The sequence below is a fragment of the Salmo trutta genome, chromosome 2, assembly GCF_901001165.1.
Source record: "Salmo trutta chromosome 2, fSalTru1.1, whole genome shotgun sequence".
In the NCBI taxonomy this organism is placed as follows: Eukaryota; Metazoa; Chordata; class Actinopteri; order Salmoniformes; family Salmonidae; genus Salmo; species Salmo trutta.
This window is the reverse complement of record NC_042958.1, coordinates 69,817,442-69,840,690: the sequence shown is the minus strand read 5'-3', so window position 1 is coordinate 69,840,690 and position 23,249 is coordinate 69,817,442. Positions and strand designations below refer to the sequence as shown.

Genomic DNA, 23,249 nt, shown 5'->3' with positions numbered 1-23,249 from the left:
GTGATATTTAAGTTATGTATTTTTATAAATTAGAAACTTTTTCTAACAACCTACTTTCCGAAGGGACTGTACACGGATGGTTTTTGATTGACGGGTGCTTTTACGGGTGTGTGCGTGTGAGTTTTCTGATTCGCTCTCTAGGACTATGTTATATGGAGGTACATTTGTGTCTTTTTGTCGAGAGCAAAACTTTTCAATCAAAAATAATTGTTCTGAAAGCAAAAGAGGCTGCAAAGTAAAAAAAATTTTGCAATCAAATATTTTGTAATAGAGCGTTAAACTTTATGCATTTTATTCCCCCAAAAATATTTCAAACAAAATGTATTTCGAAACAAAACTCAAATTTTATTTCGCTATCAACCACCCTCCTTTTTGGCTAGACTGCCCCCTTTGCTTGCAGTGCTTTTTTTGTAGTTGTTGCTTTTTAAACTTTTTGGGGGGATTGAAACACTCGATCTTTGTTTGCACTTTTTACCCCACAGCTGTGGGCTGGTTTTAGTGGGAGGTGTGTATGATGCTTCTCCATTGGTCAGCCATTACTTGAGTGTCAATTTAGCTACAGCCAATACTGTTCCGCCTTTCTTTCCGACACAAAGGAAGTCATAGCGGACACCTACGAGAAGGACTGTGTGATGAATGCATCTCAGGTAAGCAGCACTGGGCGTTCTTCCGTCCATCTTCTGTATAGCTAGAATTTAGCTCCTACAATTCAGTGTCGGTTCTGAACATTTTCTACATCTGGTAGGCCTACATTATGATCAAATAGCCACAGTAGCCTAATTGGCCACTGTTAAAAGTACATTTACAGCCTCTGTTTACAGTAAACGCACACCAGAAGTTGCACCGAATTTTCACAACATTCACGTTTGTGCTCAACAGGCCAACATTTTTGGGGGAAAGATGCTCTACAGTGTGACTTTTACTCGCGTATGCGCTTAAATATTTTGCTGTGCGACCTGGAATTTTATTTGGGGGCACTAGTGCACCTAGAAAAATGTACGATTCTTGCTTAATTATCGCAAATATGTTTTATTCTGTTCCTAAATTTCTTGGTGCGCCAACGTCTTTCAACTTAGTTGCACGCTCGCTCCTTATAAAAAAAAAAGGTCAGTGTAGAGCCCTGCTGATGAGTCATTTTAGCGGACACTGACAAGTCTTTGACATAGGCTTTGAATCCTAGGAAAATACAAACAAGATGTTTGGTTTACTTGTTCTTTTGCGAAACCATGGACACATAGCTAGCTTGCTGTTGCTAGCTAATTTATCCTGGGATTTACACATTGACTTGTTGTTTTACCTGAAATGCACAAGGTCCTCTACTCCAACAATGAATCCACACACAATGGTCAACTGCATTGTTTCTAGTCATCTCTCGTCCTTCCAGGCCTTTTCTCCTTTGGACTTTATATGGCGATTGGCCACTAACTTTCATAAGGTGTATTACCATAACTGACCTCAGTTCATCTTTCAATCACCCACGTGGGTATAACCAATGAGGAGATGGCACGTGGGTATATGCTTCTAAAAGCCAATGAGGAGACGGGAGAGGCAGGACTTGCAGCGCGTTCTGCGCCACAAATAGAATCCACTTCTATTTTAGCATCTGGCAACACAGACGCTCGTGAGCAGTGTGGGTGCAATGATTGAATAACATGTATGTGTACATTTATTTTGCAACGCTCGCGCACGCGACGCTCCCGGTGTGGTCAGCATGTAATGCTCTTGTGGCTGAAGTCCCCGCAGCAAGGTTCCAACATCTAATGTAAAGCCTTCCCAGAAGAGTGAAGGCTGTTATAGCAGCAAACGGGGACCATCTCCATATTAATGCCCATGATTTTGGAATGAGATGTTTGACAAGCAGTTATGCACATACTTTTGGTCATGTAGTGTATACTGTCAGACTGCTAAGAAAACACAGTCAATTTGTTAGCTAGGCTAATTGTCCATAATTTCTCATCCAATGAGCAGTACGCCAACAAACTGTTTGTGTGGCTCGATAGCGCTTGGGAGGTCTACAATCTGTCGGCAGCGAATTCCACACAGGAGTAGCTCTCTCACTTGTTTATTTACAGTTCATTTTGAGACTTAATTGCCATTGTGGAGGTTATTGATTCTGGAGTGACCCGGCCATGGGCATCAATCGTCCGCTGTCCCCAAAGGGTCATGGACAATTTATCTAGCCTGAACCATGGCCCTCACTGGCAATCTCTAGGTGTGCAGCACTGCCTCATACAGAGTTAGGGAGAATGAATTGATATTATATTGAGTCTAGACCAGCGTTTCCCAAACTCTTGTCTTCGGGACCCCAAGGGGTGCACGTTTTTGTTTTTTTCCTTAACATTACACAGCTAATTCAAATGATTAAGTCTTGATAATTAGTTGATTATTAAAATCATCTGTGTGGTGTTTGGGCAAAAACTAAAACGTGTTTGGAAAACCCTGGTCTAGACTAATGAGATATGGGCAGCATTTATCCTTGTTGGTCATTTTATGGAGGATGTTGCATGGTGGTTAGGCTACTGGTGAGGCCAAACAATTGCCTCTTTTCCAGACTGCTGACTTGCCTGGGCTAGCATTTATTTATTTTTTTAGATGGGAAAGTGCTCTATATAATTCAGGAATTAGAAAAGAAACAAATGGATATTTTTCAATTCACATAAGGCTGTGTCAGGATTTGGAACATAGTTTGAAAGTCCTGCTCAGACCTGTCCCCTGTCTTTTCAGGGCACAAATTGTTACCGCCTGAGGTTTGTCGACACATTTTAGACTGGAGTGATTCTGGACCTCTGAAAGAACAGATTTTCCCACACTCCGCCACGACCTGCTGCCACCCTGGCGATGTCAAGAGTCCCGAGTCCCCCTCCCCCTGCGGAAATGTCCAGCGGGCCTGTGGCGGAGAGCTGGTGCTACACTCAGGTAAGGGATGGGTGTAAGTGTGGGGTTGGGGATTAGAATAATTATTTTCTCAGGTCAAAGCACGCATCTCTTCATTATATTGCCTCCCATCTCTGGCGGCGTTCCCCCCCCACAGATCAAAGTGGTAAAATTCTCCTACATGTGGACCATCAACAACTTCAGCTTCTGTCGCGAGGAGATGGGCGAGGTCATTAAGAGCTCCACCTTCTCCTCAGGAGCCAATGACAAGCTCAAATGGTGCGTGGTGGATAAGAGTTTTCTTTGTTTCAAGATGTTGTATTTGTTATGAAAGACCCATCAAAATTCTACACAATGACTAAGGCATTATCACCAGATGTTGTTGGTTGGAGAGTTAGCAATGGCACCAGTGCAAATTTTGCTGCTAGCAGCCCAACTCTTGTGGTAGCTAACCGCTTTGATGAGTGTGCTGTGTTTAACTGTTGAGTATTGACTGTTTACTCGCTCATAATTCTAACAGGTGTCTGCGGGTGAACCCTAAAGGGCTGGATGAGGAGAGCAAAGACTACCTGTCCCTCTACTTGCTCCTGGTTAGCTGTCCCAAGGCTGAGGTGCGTGCCAAGTTCAAGTTCTCCATCCTCAACGCCAAGGGAGAGGAGACCAAGGCCATGGGTGAGTGCGGTTAGCAGTAGCCACTCTGATGGAGAGCTCTGAGAAATGTAAAGAATAGGATGGGTGTGTCGAATACTCGGATAAAACAAGTATCGTAACATATATGGGATATTTTCCAGATACAATTTTGATACAAGTATTTTTGTGATCGGGAAAAAAGTCATTTTCAGCTGCCAGCACTCATCTTTCTCAAGTCAGAGATGCTGCATGCTCTTAAAGACTCAATTGGATAGTTCAGCTGTCTAAAAAAAGAAATGAGTGTGCTGTATGTTGATGCTGCTGCTACGATTGGATAGAGCGCAGCTGTAATGCTCCTCGTTGCATGACAGTTTCTTCAGTCAGTTCTCCTCGCACGTTTTGCACCGGTCATTTAGATTGTTGCTGTTTATATGATAAAAATCAGTGGGCGAGGATGTAGGGGAAAAAAGATGAAACCAGGATGTGCATTCTGAGTGACAGCAAACATGCCTGCTGCAAGTTCTGAGAACACACACACCTCCGCTGTTCCTGGAGCTTTTTGCGGTCTATAAACATGCAAGGAGATTATTAGGTAGGTCTAGGCTATTGCCAAGAACCATTTTGAAGCACTTACGTTTTTCCTATTACGAGTATACGATACTATTAGAATGGCCAGATCGGCAAACCCCTATAGAATAGCATGCTTGAACATTTTTGTCATTGGTCTCTCTTGTCTGCATTGCAATTCAGCTTTTAGCTGCAAATGTGTACATCATGAAATAAACTAAAGTAGATTTGCAAATTGTTTAAGTATTATCAAGACAACCTTTAGTGGATCAAATCAGCTCACCGGCCAGATTTGGCTCGTCGGCCGCCTGCCTGTTGAAAACCCTTACTCTAGTTCAACACATGAGTCTATGTATAAATAGAAGTGTTTCTCACAAACGTTTCCTCTCTCCTTGGCTCTGCAGAAAGCCAGAGAGCATATCGGTTTGTCCAGGGGAAGGACTGGGGCTTTAAGAAGTTCATCCGCCGAGACTTCCTGTTGGACGAGGCCAACGGTCTTCTGCCTGATGACAAGCTCACCTTGTTTTGTGAGGTAAGACCCCATTCCACTAAATGAGAGAAGCTTAAAAGGGGAAATTTTCATGTCAAATCAATTAATCATCTTTAGACATTAGGCTATTTTTCAGGTCTGAAAACATCTGACAAACTTTGATTTGGTAGTGAAATGTTCCTTTAAACAAGAAGATGGGGAAAATTCAAGAGTGTACAGACTGTCCTTTGTGTTAATTTCAGGTGGCCTGGTTTACATTCCCCCTGTATCTCAGCTATTCATGTCTCTGAGGTTGGATGGGCTGCTGCGATTTGTCATTGTTTTAAATGATTTAGTTGTTTTTGGGGGGTTGATGTGGTTGTCTTTGTTTCATTGGAGCACATTGGAAGGCTTAGTTAATATAAACGTCTCTTTTTGATGGGATCCGTTTGATCGTTGGGAAAAGCGTCTATCATAGTCCAAAACATGTACGCACAGCAATGTTCTAGAATATTGGACCTTTGGCTTTCATACTTTTAGATTTCTCAGTGCAGCTCAAGCTATTTTTCCAGCTGTTAACAGGACTCTTACCGGAGCCATGCTGGTTGGGAATTGTGGGGAGGTGCATGTCCGTGCTGTGCGTCCCCCACGGATGGTGGTGTTAGAGCCGCGTAGATATGTCACAATGGGACGCCGGACTATCGCTTCTCTTCATCTGTGGACTTTGATTTATGCTTAAGGCAGTATGCATGTAGACGGAGCAGCTTTAGTGGCTTCACATTGTTGATAATTGTGACCAGGTTGATTTGGTGGGCTTTTTTTTCTTTTTTTTTCACGAATTGGTCTTCAGATCTGATATCAAAAGACCAAATAGCGGAAAAAAGATTTGAATTGGGCTGCCTGTCTAAACACAGCCTCTGTTTTCTCAAGGTGAGTGTGGTGCAGGACTCCGTGAACATCTCGGGTCAGAACACCATGAACATGGTGAAGGTGCCTGACTGCAGACTGGCTGATGAGCTGGGTGGGCTGTGGGAGAACTCGCGCTTCACCGACTGCTCCCTGTGTGTGGCCGGGCAGGAGTTCCAGGCCCACAAAGCCATATTAGCAGGTACAGACAGAACACACACACACACATTCATAAAATGCAGACGCCTCCAATTTCTATTGAGGCCCAGTGGCATGACCTAATCTTTTAATCTAAAGAAATATTTGTATTTTCCTCAGCACGCTCTCCTGTCTTCAGTGCCATGTTTGAGCATGAGATGGAGGAGAGCAAAAAGGTGAGTCAGGGGCCCCTTTCCTCAATCTTCCTTCACTTGTTTGTACATCCAAAAATATATCAGTGCGGGTCAACTTTTTTCAAAAATGTTTTGCTTTATTTAGCCAGGTAAATCATGCTCTTTTATAATATTGACTTCAAAGTCATGTTTTTTTTGTTCTTGGCTTAAAACATTTCTGTAAAAGAAGGTTGTTCCACTATTTTATTCCCTATCTGCTGGTGTAATGGCATAATTGAACAGATAGAATGCAGATGGACTTATAGTATCTGCAGCGACTTACTGTCAGTTCATAGTGAAAGGCGTTTCGTAGACCATTCTATTGCACAAGGCTGTTTGACGAAACCCAACAAGAGGGTTTCTAAAATAAAATCATCTCACTACATGTGAGGTCAACATTTTCATCCTTTGCTGTCAAAGCAGCACGATCCCAGGAATTGCGTTTCTTAGCGTTTCTTAGAAATTAAATTGTGTGTGATGCCTCAACCATTCTGAAATCCTTTTTAGAAAACGAGGCCATTTTTCAGTCATGGAGCAAGGTTTTTTTTCTTCTTCAAGTGGAACTTTTTTGAAACGGAGAAAGAAATGGTCCACCTTACAATTTCAGACATTCAATGAACAGCGGGGAAGATGCCCAAATCTATTTTCTCTTTGATGTTTTAGTGTTATTTCCTATTTTGTAATTGAAAGGGCAGCTCTCAAAGTTCCCCACAAACATGTATCATGCACATGTTGTATATTATTCCACTTCAGGTTCCTCTCACGTGGATCAATATTAAACTACTAAAAACGTGCAATTTACATGTATTGTATCTCTCTCTGGCTTTCTCCTTCCCCCTTTCTCTCTCTGCCTCACCGCTTTCTTCTCACTTGCTCTCTCCACCTCTCTAGAACCGAGTGGAGATCAATGACGTGGAGCCAGAGGTCTTCAAGGAGATGATGTGTTTCATCTACACAGACAAGGCCCCCAACTTGGACAAGATGGCTGACGACCTTCTAGCAGCCGCTGACAAGGTAGGGTGAAGTTGACCCTTGACTAGTGTTCCCATTCTTGGTCCTGGGGACCCTAAGGGGTGCACGCACATTTGTTGTTTTTGCCCTAGCACTACACAGCGGATTCAAATAATCAACTCATTATTAAGCTTGTATTATTTGAATCCACTCTGTGTTGCTAGGGCAAAAACTAAATGTGCAGCTGATCCTAGATCTGTACCTAGGCGAAACTTCACCCCGTAGCGACATGGAAGCATCAAAGTTTATTGGTCACGTACACAGCTTAGCACATGTTATAGCGTGTGCAGCAAAATGCTTATATTACTAGCGCCTATCAATGCAGTAAAATATCAAGACAGGTACACAAATAAGCAATTAAATATAACAAAAAAAGAAAGAACAACAACTCGAATGTCGGAACGAGTCCAATTTAACAACCCGAATAGCACTAACAGTAATCCAAATGCAATCTACACCAGATGCATTTACACCAGATGTACTAGGAATTAAATGTACAGCAGTAGATACAGTGCATTAGTAAGCTCAATAATTCAGAATATAATTACATTTGTGGTGTGTGTGTGTGTGTGTGTGTGTGTGTAAACAGTGTAACTAAAATGCAATTTACAGTAGTAGAAATATTCGAATGAGCTATGTGAAGAATACAGTATATAAATACACTACAAACCCCCATAGCAAAATGGATAGAATTGCAGGGTGTTGGGCTGACCGCACCATCCTCTGGAAAGCCCTGCGGTTGCGGACGGTGCAATTGCTATACCAGGCGGTGACACAGCCCAACAGGATGTTCTCAATGGTGCATCTGTAGAAGTTTTTGAGGGTGTTAGGGACCAAGACAAATTTCTTCAGCCTCCCGAGGTGCCTTCTTCACTACACTGTCTGTGTAAAGGGACCATTGATGTGATGTGCACACAGAGGAACTTGAAGCTTTTGAACAGGGGTTGGAACCAAAAATAGTTTTCCAATCATTTCGTTCTGAACAGAATAATTAATTTTTTTTCGTTCCATTCCACTCTTCCAACCTACAAAATGCATTTCTGTACTGGTTCAAACAACAACAACAAAAAGTACCGGTTTATATAGTTGCTTTCTGTTCTTTTTAAGTGTATTGTTTTAAAAAAAAAAATGTACACTAGCTCAACATTAAATTACTTCACCGGGGATAGGACAGCTTGCTATGGAGCGGGCTAACTATAGTTGTTTTACTCTAGGCATGGATGCTATCGGCTGCCTGAAAATTTGCGGGTTGTGAGAGAGGGTGGGAGGAGTAGGAGGCTTGGCTTGAAGGGCTGGGGATATTGTTATGACATACATTATCTTAATTAGGCCCATAGAATTATACCTATGGAATGAGCGGATTCTATGGGGGAACTTTTTGAATGTCTTTGAACTTCTGAGAGTTGGACCATAGCTAACAAGCTTGTGTGTGTGCAGAGCGGAACCAGAATTAAAAACACGACTTGCCTTTTTATAGTTAATAAATTCAATGTGAAATATGAAACCTATCGTGTCGATAACTAGCATTGAAAAAGTTAATCCATGTTGCCTACACATGCACACACACAAGATTTTCAACTGACAGGCAGACACTGGAATACCTTTCTGAGTGACAGAGTGAGGGCTTTGTTCCGTGTTTTGTGGGACTGAAAAAAATGCCTGGAATGTAAAACAACATTAACCGGTTCTCATGCTTTTAAAAAAGCTGTTTGTTTCCGGAACAGTATAGATATCACTTTCGTTCCCGTTTTCTGATTTAGTTATTTTCTGGTGTTCTGTTCCTTGATCCGGTCCCAACGTCTGGTTTTGACCCTCCACTGCGGCCCCGTCGATGTGAATGAGGGCATGCTCTCTCTGTCTCCTTTAGTCCACAATCAGCTCCTTCGTATTGTTGACGTTGAGGGAGAGGTTATTTTACTGGCACCACTCCGCCAAGGCACTCGCCTCCTCTCTGTAGGCTGTCTTGTTGTTGTTGGCAATCAGGCCTACCACTGTTGTCATCAACAAACTTGAGTTAGAGATGTGCATGGCCACGCAGTCATGGGTGATCCGGGAGTGTAGGAGGGGACGGATCACACACCCCGGTGTTGTTGCCTACCTTCACTTGGGGTCGGCCCATCAGGAAGTCCAGGACCCAGTTGCACAGGAAGGGCATCAGACCCAGGGCCCTGAGCTTAGTGATGAGCTTGGAGTGCACTATGGTGTTGAAGGCTTGAGCTGTAGTAATTGACGAACAGCATTCTTACATAGGTAATCCTCTTGTCCAGGCGGGAGAGCAGTGCGATTGCATCTTCCGTGGATCTGTTGGGGTGGTATGCAAATTGTGGTGTCAAGTAAAAAATGAGGGTGATCTTCGGTAGAGCCCACTGTAGCAACGTTTCACAATGGAAAACAAAACTGTATTTTTCTGTGGACAAGTTCACGGTCGTATTCATTAGGGCACACAGAAAATGAATTCAAGTGTTTCTTATTGTACAAATGCAGATAGTCCCTCTGTGTGTCGGTTTTCTTCTGTTTGCGTATGAATCGGGCAGTTCCTCACCGTTTCAAAATATTCCTTCTAACAATGTCCTTGAAATGCCTCCCTTCCCCTTCTTCTTCCCCCTCAATAACACTAATACATTGAAGGATAGGTTTCAAACCTGATGTTTATAAACACGTGAAATCTACAGCTTACCCCATTCTATAAAACTACGCAATTGGGCTGAATCTACTCTTAAAACAGGGCTTGACATTCAGGTAAATTTGCCAGTACACTGGGCCAGTGCCAACTCAAAGCATAATTTACATTTTATCTTTAGTTTTCTGGCTGAGTAAGTAGCCTATAGCCTATAATGACCTACCCTCCATACACAAATAGTTACATTTTAACTTGACAATATCATATTTTGAGGGTAAAAAGGGTGTTATTGTTAGCAAATTTGAACAGTCTATTGTTGTAGGGCACTATAAAATCGTATATTTTGCTAAATTCATGGAACAATAAAAAATAAACATTTAGGAGGTGTAGTTGTCCTTAAATTTAATTGTGCACCTAGCAAGAGACCGTTGTTTGGCTATCTGTATTTTTGTACTGTGTTTTTGTACTGTACGCCAATGCACTAAAAGTGTAGGCTACATGTGACGGCAGAGTTTGCACAACCAATACCCCAAGATTGATAGTAGTATCATTCTGCCAGGTAGGCCTACTTTGCAAAAAAACATTTAATTGGAAAGATTTGTTGGGAAAGCCTTTAGAAATGTTCATTCAAACAGAGAATGATGACTGAATTGCGCATCATAAAGACTCACCCAAGACTTCAAACCAAACTTTTCGAATTCTGTGAGCTGCTCCACGCGACAACCAGTTAAGAGCTGCACTATCTGGCTACCTGACAGATTATTCCGCTCAAACTAGGTTATGTGTGCGGCGCGAGTGCGATAAATCATCTACTTAACGAACTAACGGCTTCAGGAATTCGTCTTTTTTTTTCATAAATTATTTAGCCTAGATTGAAAATGGCATTATTACAAAACAAAATGTTACAAGCCCAGGCGGGCCTCTGACAAGGATGATTGACTGCTCTGGAGGGTTATCGAGCCCTGTACAATACCCATGAAAGATTCTAATGGAAAGATTCTAATGGAAAGAGGAAAAGGGAAAAAAATGGCGAGGTCTCGTGAAGGCGCATCTCCAGTCTCACTGTCCCCAGGCAGACCACTTACAAACTCTGCTGCTGTACTTTGCCCAGAGACAGGAGACGCGTCATTCCACTTTCTGAAGGCTTTAGAGAGCCAATGGAAGCCTTAGAAAGTGTCACTTAACAGCACAGATGCTGTAATTTCGATAGAGATGCAACAGAAGGACTACAAATTGTCAGACAGGCCACTTCCTGCATGGAATCTTCTCAGGTTTTTGCCTGCCATATGACTTCTGTTATACTCACAGGCACCATTCAAACAGTTTTAGAAACTTTAGAGTGTTTTCTATCCAAATCTACAAATTATATGCATATTCTAGTTTCTGGGCAAGAGTAGTAACCAGATTAAATCGGGTACGTTTTTTATCCGGCCGTGAAAATACTGCCCCCTATCCCAGACAGGTTAACCTGTTGGCTATAGCCATTCCACTAGCGGAATGCCTAGCCAACATCCAATGGAACAGCAGGGCGCGAAATACAAAACATCAAAAAATCGAATAATTTCAATTTCTCAAACATACGACTATTTTACACCATTTTAAAGATACACTTCTCCTTAATGTAACCACATTGTCCGATTTCAAAAAGGCTCTACAGCGAAAGCAAAACATTAGATTATGTTAGGAGAGTACATAGACAAAAAGAACCACACAGCCATTTTCCTAGCAAGTATATGTGTCACAAAAACCCAAAACACAGCTAAATGAAGCACTAACCTTTGACGATCTTCATCAGATGACACTCCTAGGACATCATGTTACACAATACATGTATGTTTTGATCGATAAAGTTCATATTTATATCCAAAAACAGCATTTTACATTGGCGCGTGATGTTCAGAAAATGTTTTCCCACCAAAACCTCCGGTGAATGAGCACATCAATTTACAAAAATACTCATCATAAACATTTACAAAATAAAGAATTAAAGATATACTACTCCTTAATCTGTTTGTCCTCGTTTTCATGTTCCTTCTCTCCCTAACCCACCTCATCCATCTGTGTTTCTGTGCGTCTCAGTATGCTCTGGAGAGGCTGAAGGTGATGTGTGAGGATGCTCTGTGCACCAGTCTGTCTGTGGAGAACGCTGCAGAGATCCTCATCCTGGCAGACCTGCACAGCGCCGACCAGCTTAAAACACAGGCTGTGGACTTCATCAACTAGTGAGTTAACTACTGTGTGTGTTCGGGGCGGCACAACGAGCTAGCAGTCTCCTATACATACCAGTGTTTCTTAATCTTGTTCCAGGGTACCCAGTGCACATTTTTAGTTTTTGAAATTGTCCCCCCCCCTCTCTCTCTCAAGCCATGCTGCCGAGGTTATGGAGACGGCGGGTTGGAAGTCCATGGTGGCATCCCATCCTCACCTGGTGGCCGAAGCCTACCGCTCGCTGGCCTCGGCCCAGTGCCCCTTCCTGGGACCGCCCCGGAAACGCCTCAAACAATCTTAACACACATACCACCACCCGCCCTCCTCGCACGCACAGGGGAAATCCCTCCCCACCACAATTAACGCATCTCCCTCAACCCCTCCGTCCCATATCTGAACCTGCTGTATTTGTCTTCTGAGATAGAGGGGGGAAATGGAGGAGAGGGCCAACAGTCAGGATAAGAAGGGGATGTTTTGTTTACAATGAGCTGCTAGGCTACGCTAAAAACCCTCTTTCTCCTCAGCTCTGGCTTAATGAGGTCGGTGTTTGTTGTTGTGAACCCGTAACCACAAGAAGACCTGCGTCCTTCGATGACATGGGTCAGCCACATCCCATGATGTGGAGTCTACCAACTGCATAGGAGATTGGAGGGGGGAAGAAATTGACAAATCCAACCAAGCCCACAAGAAACACTCTTTCGAACATGGAGGATACAAGAGGACGAGAGCAAAGTGGAGCAACGCAAAGCAAGGCCTTCACTGCACATGTGTAGATTAGCTTTGTCTGTCCCTTTCTCTGTTCTCATTGGTTGACAACCATAGGCGCAGGTGTCAATCGGAAAAAGGGCGAAAAGGGCCTATTTGATAGACTGGTTAAGTAGAGGCAGCATGAAGGAATGGGCCTGTTTACCATGATGACCTAGGAGCCCAGGGCCAAGGGCCTGTTCAAAGACTGGAAACCCTGTTTTTAAAGTAGTGGGGAAAATGTTGCACTAATGTTACAGGTCAGCCCTTTGTCAAATGCCGCTGCAGCAGCAGCGATACAGAGTACTGTAGTAGAGAAGCACACATAACGCAAGCTTAGTGGGCGAAACCGTTGGACCGCCAAGGACAAATACCCTTTAACCTTCAAGCTAGCGATGGGTCATTTTGACCCCTGAGGCATATTTTTTATCATAGCCCAGAGATGGTTTATTAAATTCTTTAAATTTTTCATTACTTTGTCAATCAACTTGTTCTTAATAAATCTAAGTCATTGTTTAGTGTTTCTGTATCAATATGGACTCTTAAAAAAAAGTATACTGCTTTGGATTTTTTTTTTTTTTTAACAAGTTAGCCATACCATCAGAGGGTGGAGGGAGACCTGTATCTGTGATTTTGACCAGATAGACAGATCAGTTGCAGAGATGCTGTGTACAGGTAACTGCCAAAATAAAGGAAACGCCAACATAACGTGTCTTAATAGGGTGTCAAGACAGACAGGCTACCATCTCAGTTGTCTCTCTTGGTAACCTATGATTCGAAAAGTAAGCTATTTCATTTAACATCCAGGGAATGCATGATTTTATATTTTTATTTGCAACCTGTCAAAATAAGATCCCGAAGGATCAGATTTATTTTAGGCTAATCAGAGAATTTTCTGACGTTATTGTGCATATTGGCTTATAGGCTATATTACTCACCACCTGAGGAAGTGGGGAACTCAAAACACTTAGCTAGATTGCTAACTCTAAATATGATATTGTTGCTATATAGCCATTTAGGCGTATTTATTAATATAGCAGTAAACATCAGGTAATATCCTACAAACACTTTCCAGCGCTAGGCCTAGGCTATGTAATGTTGGCCTGTTTACTGCACATGGCGTGCCCCGCATCGAAACCATACTACAGCCTCCTCTGGTTGTAAAGTGTTGCCTTGAACTCAATATTAAGAAGTGAGAAATAAATGATATACTCACAAAGCTCTGGCTCTCCTCTCTAACTAGAACGATAGTAGATGCTTTGAAAACGGTTTTTCCCCCCCCCCCCCACAATTGCAGTTTGGGCATTGGTCATATGCTTGTGCTTCTCTGAATGCATCTCTCCTTCCTCCATGCGCACAGTGGGGAGAGTGAGTGGACAGGCAGATACTTTCATAGCAGGGAATCAGCATAATGCACAGGCTATTACTGTTGTCCAAATAATGTTTTTTTAGAACAAGCTACAGAAAAGCAGAAAATGACCTACGTATGCAAAATGCTTCAGTAAGAGGAAAGCAATGTCGGTGTCTAATTTTAGGTTTATCGTCCTATGCTCCTTTTGAGACCCCTCTTTCAAAGTCACTGAAATCTCTTTTAGCCATGTTAGCCAAAATAATAGGCAACTGGGCCTTTTATACGCTAAGCATGATGGGATGTTAATTGCTTAATTAACTCCGGAACCACATCTGTGTAAAAGCACCTGCTTTCAATATACTTTTGTATTCCTCATTTGCTCAAGTGTTTCCTTTATTTTGACAGTTTCCTGTAGATATCCATGTACTCACCTAAGATTGTACTTTTCTATACCATGTATCTTATGACTGTACAAACCAAAATTTCCTTATTTTTGTGCATAATACAAGTCTGCCAATGGTATACAAAGTCTGCCAATGGTATACATACTTGATAGAACTGTAATTCAGATACTCTGAATCTACACAGAGAGCTGTATTGGTGCATTATCCAAAAAGTAGTTATTGTAGGGAAAATCTAAGAAAGTTGTGATTTCAGGTTTCTCTAGAGACATAATATTAAGTAATGCATATCATCAGAGGGTGGAGGGGGACCTGTTGCAGTGATCTTGTCCTGAATGACGGATCACCTGCAGAGATGGAGCACCTTATGTACTCGCCTTGGTTATAACTGGTTATTCCTAGGTATGAGCGTATACAAATTACAATTGATATAGTTGCAGTCAAAACACCTTTTATAAAAGTCTGTCAGTGGTATGAATACTTGGTAGAACTGTAATACAGAAACCAGCTATTCTCTGAATGTACATATAGTGCTGTATTGGTGTGTATTCTTTGGAGAAAAAAATATTCTATGGAAATGCTATATAAATACCAGAATTCCTACAGATATGGGATCTTAATTTGAGACAGTTTGCTACATCAGGAAAGTGATCCTGCAGCAACAGGAAATGTGAATTATTATGTGGATTATAATTAATGGACATTTTTGTAGGGATTGATATGTTTTAAAGCAAATAAAGTCTGAATTTTTAATGCGTAAATTATAAACTTTAGAATCCTTTTTAAACCTCGATTACACTACGAGTTAACATTACCTGCTGTGCAGGAAATTTCCTGCAACAACAGGGTGATCAAATTAAGATCCTACATCTATATAATATTTTACATGTCACTTGTTAAGATATTTTGGTTGCTATACAATTTGATTTAATGTGACTTTGAGGATTTGGGCTTACTCTTTTAAGCATGCATTAACCCCTACCACTCCCATTGTTTCGCTAACAGTTGGTAATCCACATATGTAAAATATGATGGAAGCTTGCGGATTAAAGCTAAATTCTCTGCAAGAGACACAAAAAGAAAAGAAAACCCTCTCCCATATGGAATGTTGCTTGATCTGCATCTTATTTTATCAATAGAAAAGAAAGTAGAGGGGTTGTAAAAGAGCAATGCACAACGTAAAGTGTTTTTTGGGGGTCATGATGTAATTGTAGTTTTGTGTGTGGATCTGTCTTGAAATCTCGGGATTTCTGTTGGAAAACAACCCAGAGAAGATGATGTGCATCAGTTACAATTTTACATTAGGCTTCAATCAGGCTTGTATATATTTTTTGGGTGATTTACTTTCTAGTTGTTTTTCCTCAGAACTGTCCTCATTGTTTTTCATAGGAATTTGTACAGACACACAAAGTATCTTTGAACAATGTAAACAAACATTTTCAACCATAAAATTGAAAAGCAGTTTTTTGGGGGGGGCTCAGCCCTGGGAGAGAATAACCAGAATGTGAAAACTAAGTATAAAATCTAATATTTCACTACGGTTTTTACCTGGCTGCAAATTAACCGTTTCTTTCCTGTAGACATGTCTGGTAATGCTTAGTTAATGCCGTTTTTTTCCTTCCCAAAGGAATAAACCACAGCTATTTTGTAATGAATGCAGCACAGTCTTGGTTCATTGTGTGATAACATGTTTTGTATTCCACATTTTCTTAGTCGGAATTCAAAAGGGTGATCAAATCAATTTCATCCAATCTACACACACTACCCCATAATGACAAAGTGAAAACATATTTTTAGAAATGTTTGCAAATTTATTGAACATAAAATGCAGAAATATCTCCAATACTTAAGTTCACACCCGTAAGTCAGTACATGTTAGAATCACCTTTGGCAGTGATTACAGCTGTGAATCTTTCTGGGTAAGTCTCTAAGAGCTTTGCACACTTGAATTGTACAATGTTTGCACATTTTATTATTTTTACACTTCTTCAAGCTGTGTCAAGTTGGTTGTTGATCATTGCTAGACAGCCATTTTCAAGTCTTGCCATGGATTTAAGGAAATTTAAATCAAAACTGTTAACTAGGAACATTCAATGTCCTCTTGGTAAGCAACTCCAGTGTATATATTTGGCCTTACGTTTTAGGGTATTGTCCTGCTGAAAGGTGAATTTGTCTCCCAGTGTCTGTTGAAAAGCAGACCGAACCAGGTTTTTCTCTAGGATTTTGCCTGTGCTTAGCTCTATTTGTTATTTTTAACCTAAAATCCCTAATCCTTGCAGATGACAAGCATAGCCATATCATGATGCAGCCACTACCATGCCTGAAAATATGAAGGGGTAAAACGTAATGAGTTGTGTTGGATTTGCACCAAACATAACGCTTTGTATTCAGGACATAAAGTGAATTTCTTTGCCAGATTTTGTGCAGTTGTACTTTTGTGCCTTATTACAAACAGGATTAATATTTGTACTTATTTCACTGCCATTTAAGTTAGTATTGTGGAGTAACTACAATGTTGTTGATCGATCCTCAGTTTTCTCCTGTCACAGCCATTAAACTCTGTTTTAAAGTCACCATTGGCCTCATGGTGAAATCCCTGAGCAGTTTCCTTCCTCTCCGGCAACTGAGTTAGAAAGGACTAGAGGTCGGCCGATTAATCGGCATGGGCAATTAATTAGGGACAATTTCAAGTTTTCATAACAATCGGTAATCTGCATTTTTGGATGCAGATTATGGCCGATTAAATTGCACTCCACGAGAAGACTGCGTGGCAGGCTGACCACCTGTTACGCGAGTGCAGCAAGGCGCCAAGGTAAGTTGCTAGCTAGCATGACACTTAACTTATAAAAAACAATCAATCTTAACACAATCACTAGTTAACTACACATGGTTGATGATATTACTAGTTTAACTAGCTTGTCCTGCATTGCAAATAATCAATGCTTTGCCTGTTAATTTATCATCGAATCACAGCCTACTTCGCCAAACGGGTGATGATTTAACAAGCGCATTCGCTAAAAAAGCACTGGCGTTGCACCAATGTACCTAACCATAAACATCAATGCCTTTTCTTAAAATCAATACAAAGTATTAATTTTTTAAACCTGCATATTTAGTTAAAATAAATTAATGTTAGGCAATATTAACTAGGGAAATTGTCACTTCTCTTGCTTTCTGTGCAAGTAGAGTCAGGGTATATGCAGCAGTTTGGGCCGCCTGGCTCGTTGCGAACTGTGTGAAGACCATTTCTTCCTAACAAAGACTAATTCATTTGCCAGAATTTTACATAATTATGACATAACATTGAAGGTTGTGCAACGTAACTGTAATATTTAGACTTATGGATGCCACCCGTTTGATAAAATACGGAACGTTCCGTATTTCACTGAAGGAATAAAGGTTTTGCTTTCGAAATGACAGTTTCCAGATTTGATCATATTAATGACCTAAGGCTCGTATTTCTGTGTTTATTATAATTAAGTCTATGATTTCATATTTGATAGAGCAGTCTGACTGAGCGGTGGTAGGCAGCAGCAGGCTCGTAAGCATTCATTCAAACAGCACTTTCCTGCGTTTGCCAGCAGCTCTGCAATGCTTGAAGCACAGCGCTGTTTATGACTTCAAGCCTCTCAACTCCCGAGACTAGGCTGGTAATACTATAGTGCCTATAAGAACATCTAATAGTCAAAGGTATATGAAATACAAATGCTATAGAGAGAAAAAGTCCTATAAGAACTACAACCTAAAACTTTTTAACTGGGAATATTGAAGACTCATGTTAAAAGGAACCACCAGCTTTCATATGTACTCATGTTCTGAGCAAGGAACTTAAACGTTAGCTTTTTTACATGGCACATATTGCACTTTTACTTTGTCTCCAACACTTTGTTTTTGCATTATTTAAACCAAATTGAACATGTTTCATTATTTATTTGAGACTAAATCGATTTTTATTTATGTATTATATTAAGTTAAAATAAAGGTGTTAATTCAGTATTGTTGTAATTATCATTATTACAAATATATATATATATCAAAATTGGCCGATTTTAATTGCTATCGGCTTTTATTTGTCCTCCAATAATCAGTATCGGCGTTAAAAAAATAATAATCGGTCAACCTCTAGAAAGGACACCTGTATATTTGTAGTGACCGTGTGTATTGGTATACCATCCAAAGTGTAATTAATAACTTCACCATGCTCAAATGGACATTAAATGTCATTTTTTTTCTTTTTTTCCCCCCCATCTACCAATAGGTGCTCTTCTTTGTGAGGCATTGGAAGGGTGTGAATACTTTCTGAAGGCATTGTATATTTACGTTACTGCTAGAATTTTTGCTAATTTATACAAAATAATAAACATCTTATTTACATAAGTATTCAGACCCTTTACTATGAGACTTGCATTTGAGCTCAGGTGCATCCTGTTTCCATTGCACATCCTTGAGATATTTCTACAACTTGATTGGAGTCCACCTGTGGTAGATTAAATTGATTGGACATGATTTGGAAAGGCGCACATCTGTCTATATAAGGTCCCACAGTTGACAGTGCATGTCAGTGCAAAACCAAGCCATGAGGTCGAAGGAATTGACTGTAGAGCTTCGAGACAGGATTGTGTCAAGGCACAGATCTGGGTAAGGGTAACAGAAATTGTCCTCCCCCTCATTTTTTAAATTTTTGGCCTTGGATGGGTCTCAATAGACCATATTGGCTTCCTCGTCTTCTCATCTCCATGATTTGACATCACAGGATAGTTGAAAGCAACATGGTGGATGCCCAACAAGATTTGTTTTCACCTGTCCAGTCCTTTGGCATCACTGCAGATAATGGAAAGAGAGGAGAGGAGGAAGCCTCTTTAGACGATTGAGATGCACCCCAAACACGAGGAGGACTGTTACTGATCATTCCTTGAACGATTGCATTCAATTGTCTTGGTTGTTGCAACAAGCATACCCTTCCCTGGTTAATAAAGTTACTGATACTTGTGCTGCATGTGACATCCTCAGACATGATTGAATTTGTCATGTATTTTCAGGCACCTGATCACTTCTTTCGTCTATGCCAACGATATAATTAAAATGATATATCTGGCATTGGTTTTGACGCTCTCATCCAGTCTGACACAAGATGGCGCCGATATACATGGTCACCCTGTTCATGGGTCCAAAGCAACTTTGCAGTATTTTTGATTATTGTTATTTCTCCCATTATTAGCTCAGAATGCATTTTGCATTATTACATACAGCCGGAAATAACTTTTGGATATTAAAGCGGCGGTAACTCACCAGTATTTCGACCAGAAATATGACTTTCCTGAATTGGGTCCTTTGTTCGTACCCCCTAAGACAATTCCACTTATTCCAGAGACTGCTCCAAGACACCGCCGGCGGAGAAGAGGTATTCGGAGTGGACTTTTAGTCAGACTCAGGAGGCGTATATACCATCCACCGATTTTGAGTATTTTACTCTCTGTTACCTGGACAATAAAGTAGACGATCTCAGGGCAAGGATCTCCTTGCAGAGAGACATCAGGTACTGTAGCATACTATTTTTCATGGAATCATGGCTCTCTCCGGATATACTGTCCCTGTCCATACAGCCAGCTGGGTTCTTAGTCAATCACGCATACAGGAATAAATAACTCTCTGGGAAAAATAAAGTCGGTGTATGTTTCATGATTAACTACTCATGCTGAGATTGTGGTAATGTACAGGAACTCAAGTCCTTTTGTTCACTCAACCTAGAATACCTCACAAGCAAATACCGACTGCATTACCTCCCGAGAGAATTCTCTTCAATCATCATCACAGCCATGTATATTCCCCTTCAAGTTGATACCACGACGGAAACCGCATATCTTCCAAACTGGAAACCGCCTATCTTGAGGCCACATTTATTGTTGCTTGGGATAAAGAAATTAGGAAAACGCTACCAAAGTTTTATAAACACTTTGCCTGCGCCACTCGCTCATCAAAAACTCTCGACCATTGCTACTCCCTTCCGGGACGGCTACAAGGCCCTCCACCGCCCTCCCTTTGGCAAATCAGATCACGCCTCCATTCTGCTCCTCCGTTCCTATAGGTAGAAACTCAAACAGGAAGTTCCTGTGGTAAGGACTGTTCAATGCTGGTCTGACCAATCTGAATCCATGCTTCAGGATTGTTTTGATTACGCGGACTGGGATATGTTCCGGGTTGCCTCTGAGAATAACATTGACATATACACTGACACAGTGACTGAGTTCATCAGGAAGTGTATAGGGGATGTTTTTCCCACTGTGATGATTAAAACCTGTCCAAACCAAAAACAAGCTTAACACCTTTCTTCACCCGCTTCGAGGGAAACACAGTGCAGTGCTGCTACACTGCTGCTACCGTGGACTGTGAGCTCTCGTTCACCGTGGCCGACATGAGTAAGCCATTTAAGCGTGTTAACCCTCGCAAGGCTGCCGGTCTCGACGGCATCCCTAGCCGTGTTCTCAAAGCATGCGCAGACCAGTGGGCTGAAGTGTTTACAGACATAGTCAATCTCTCCCTATCCCAGTCTGTTGTCCCCACTTGCTTCAAGATGTCCACCATTGTTCCTGTACCCAAGAAAGCAAAGGTAACTAAATGAAATGACTATCGCCCCGTAGCACTCTCTTCTGTCATCATGAAGTACTTTGAGAGGCTAGTTAAGGATCATCACCTCCACCTTACCCTAGACCCACTGCAAGATCCATGGATGATGCTATCGCACTGCACACTGCCCTATCCCATCTCGACAAGCGGAATACCTAAGAATGCTGTTCATTGACTACAGCTCAGCCTTTAACACCATAGTACCCTCCAAACTCCCCATTAGGCTCAGGGCCCTGGGTCTGAACCCTGCCCTGTGCAACTGGTTCCTGGACTTCCACAGGTGGTGAAGGTAGGTAACCACCTCCACTACATTGATCCTTAACATAGGGGCCCCACAAGGGTGCATGCTCAGCCCCCTCCTGTACCCCCTGTTCACCCATGACTGCGTGGCCACGCATGTCTCCAACTCAATCATCAAGTTTGCATACGACACAACAGTGGTAGGCCTGATTACCAACAACAAAGAGAGAGCCTAAAGGAAGGAAGTGAGGGCCCTGGCAGAGTGGTGCCAGGAAAATAGCCTCCCCCTCAAGGTCAACAAAACGAAGGAGCTGATCGTGGACTTCAGGAGACAGCAGAGGGAGCATGCCCATATTACTCCAGTGCTAGCCTCCCTACACTGGCTTCCTGTTAAGGCAAGGGCTGATTTCAAGGTTTTACTGCTAACCTACAAAGCATTACATGGGCTTGCTCCTACCTATCTTTCCGATTTGGTCCTGCCGTACATACCTACACGTACGCTACGGTCACAAGACGCAGGCCTCCTAATTGTCCCTAGAATTTCTAAGCAAACGGCTGGAGGTAGGGCTTTCTCCTATAGAGCACCATTTTTATGGAATGGTCTGCCTACCCATGTGAGAGACGCAGACTCAGTCTCAACCTTTAAGTCTTTACTGAAGACTTATCTCTTCGGTAGGTCCTATGATTAAGTATAGTCTGGCCCAGGAGTGTGAAGGTGAACGGAAAGGCTGGAGCAACGAACTGCCCTTGCTGTATCTGCCTTGCCGGTTCCCCTCTCTCCACTGGGATTCTTTGCCTCTAACCCTATTACAGGGGCTGAGTCACTGGCTTACTGGTGTTCTTCCATGGGAGGGGTGCGTCACTTGAGTGGGTTGAGTCACTGACGTGGTCTTCCTGTATGGTTTGGCGCCCCCCCCCCCCCCCCCCCCCTTGGGTTGTGCCGTGGCGGAGATCTTTGTGGGCTATACTCGGCCTTGTCTTAGGACGGTAAGTTGGTGGTTGGAGACATCCCTCTAGTGGTGTGGGGGCTGTGCTTTGGCAAAGTGGGTGGGGTTATATCCTGCCTGTTTGGCCCTGTCCGGGGGTATCATCGGATGGGGCCACAGTGTCTTCTGATCCCTCCTGTCTCAGCCTCCAGTATTTATGCTGCAGTAGTTTATGTGTCGGGGGGCTAGGGTCAGTCTGTTACATCTGGAGTATTTCTCTTGTCTTATCCGGTGTCCTGTGAGAATTTAAATATGCTCTCTCTTTCTTTCTTTCTCTCAGAGGACCTGAGCCATGCCTCAGGACTACCTGGCATAATGACTCCTTGCTGTCCCCAGTCCACCTGGCCATGCTGCTGCTCCAGTTTCAACTGTTCTGCCTGCGGCTATGGAACCCTGACCTGTTCACCGGACGTTCTTGTTGCACCCTAGACAACTACTATGATTATTATTATTATTTGACCATGCTGGTCATTTATGAACATTTTAACATCTTGACCATGTTCTGTTATAATATCCACCCGGCACAGGCAGAAGAGGACTGGCCACCCCTCATAGCCTGGTTCCTCTCTAGGTTTCTTCCTAGGTTTTTGGCCTTTCTAGGGAGTTTTTCCTAGGGAGTTTTTCCTAGCCACCGTGCTTCTTTCACATGCATTGCTTGCTGTTTGGGGTTTTAGGCTGGGTTTCTGTACAGCACTTTGAGATATCAGCTGATGTACGAAGGGCTATATAAATAAATTTGATTTGATTTGATCTACATCGATGGGTCGCAGTGAAGGTGAAAAGCTTAAAGTTCCTCGGCGTACACATCACTGACAATCTAAAATGGTCCACCCACATAGACAGTGTGGTGAAGAAGGTGCAACAGCGCCTCTTGAACCTCAGGAGGCTGGAGAAATTCGGCTTGGCCTCTAAGACCCTCACTAACTTCTACAGATGAACCATTAAGAGCATCCTGTCGGGCTGTATCACCACCTGGTACAGCAACTGCACCGAACACAACCGCAGGGCTTTCCAGAGGGTGGTGCGGTCTGCCCAACACATTACCTACCCTCCAGGACATCTACAGCACCCGGTGTCACAGGAAGACCAATAAAGTTATCAAGGACCTCAGCCACCCAAGCCACGGCCTGTTCACCCCACTACAATCCAGATGGTGAGGTCAGTACAAGTGCATCAAAGCTGGGACCTAGAGACTGGAAAAACAGATTCAATCTCAAAGCCATCAGACTGTTAAAAAGTCACCACTA

General features: G+C 42.3%; 1 protein-coding gene across 1 annotated transcript in view; it reads left to right on the top strand.

The window, feature by feature from the left end:
* LOC115162023 (speckle-type POZ protein) overlaps positions 1-15,811 on the top strand; it is a 47,442-nt gene extending 31,631 nt beyond the window's left edge. Inside the window, exons 2-10 of the mRNA XM_029712942.1 lie at positions 2,725-2,916; positions 3,032-3,153; positions 3,395-3,546; positions 4,476-4,603; positions 5,471-5,648; positions 5,765-5,820; positions 6,709-6,831; positions 11,528-11,670; positions 11,813-15,811. Coding sequence (XP_029568802.1) covers positions 2,839-2,916; positions 3,032-3,153; positions 3,395-3,546; positions 4,476-4,603; positions 5,471-5,648; positions 5,765-5,820; positions 6,709-6,831; positions 11,528-11,670; positions 11,813-11,957 — 1,125 coding nt within the window. The 5' untranslated portion in view covers positions 2,725-2,838 and the 3' untranslated portion in view covers positions 11,958-15,811. The remainder of the gene's footprint in view (positions 1-2,724; positions 2,917-3,031; positions 3,154-3,394; positions 3,547-4,475; positions 4,604-5,470; positions 5,649-5,764; positions 5,821-6,708; positions 6,832-11,527; positions 11,671-11,812) is intronic.
* Positions 15,812-23,249: the final 7,438 nt, after the last annotated feature.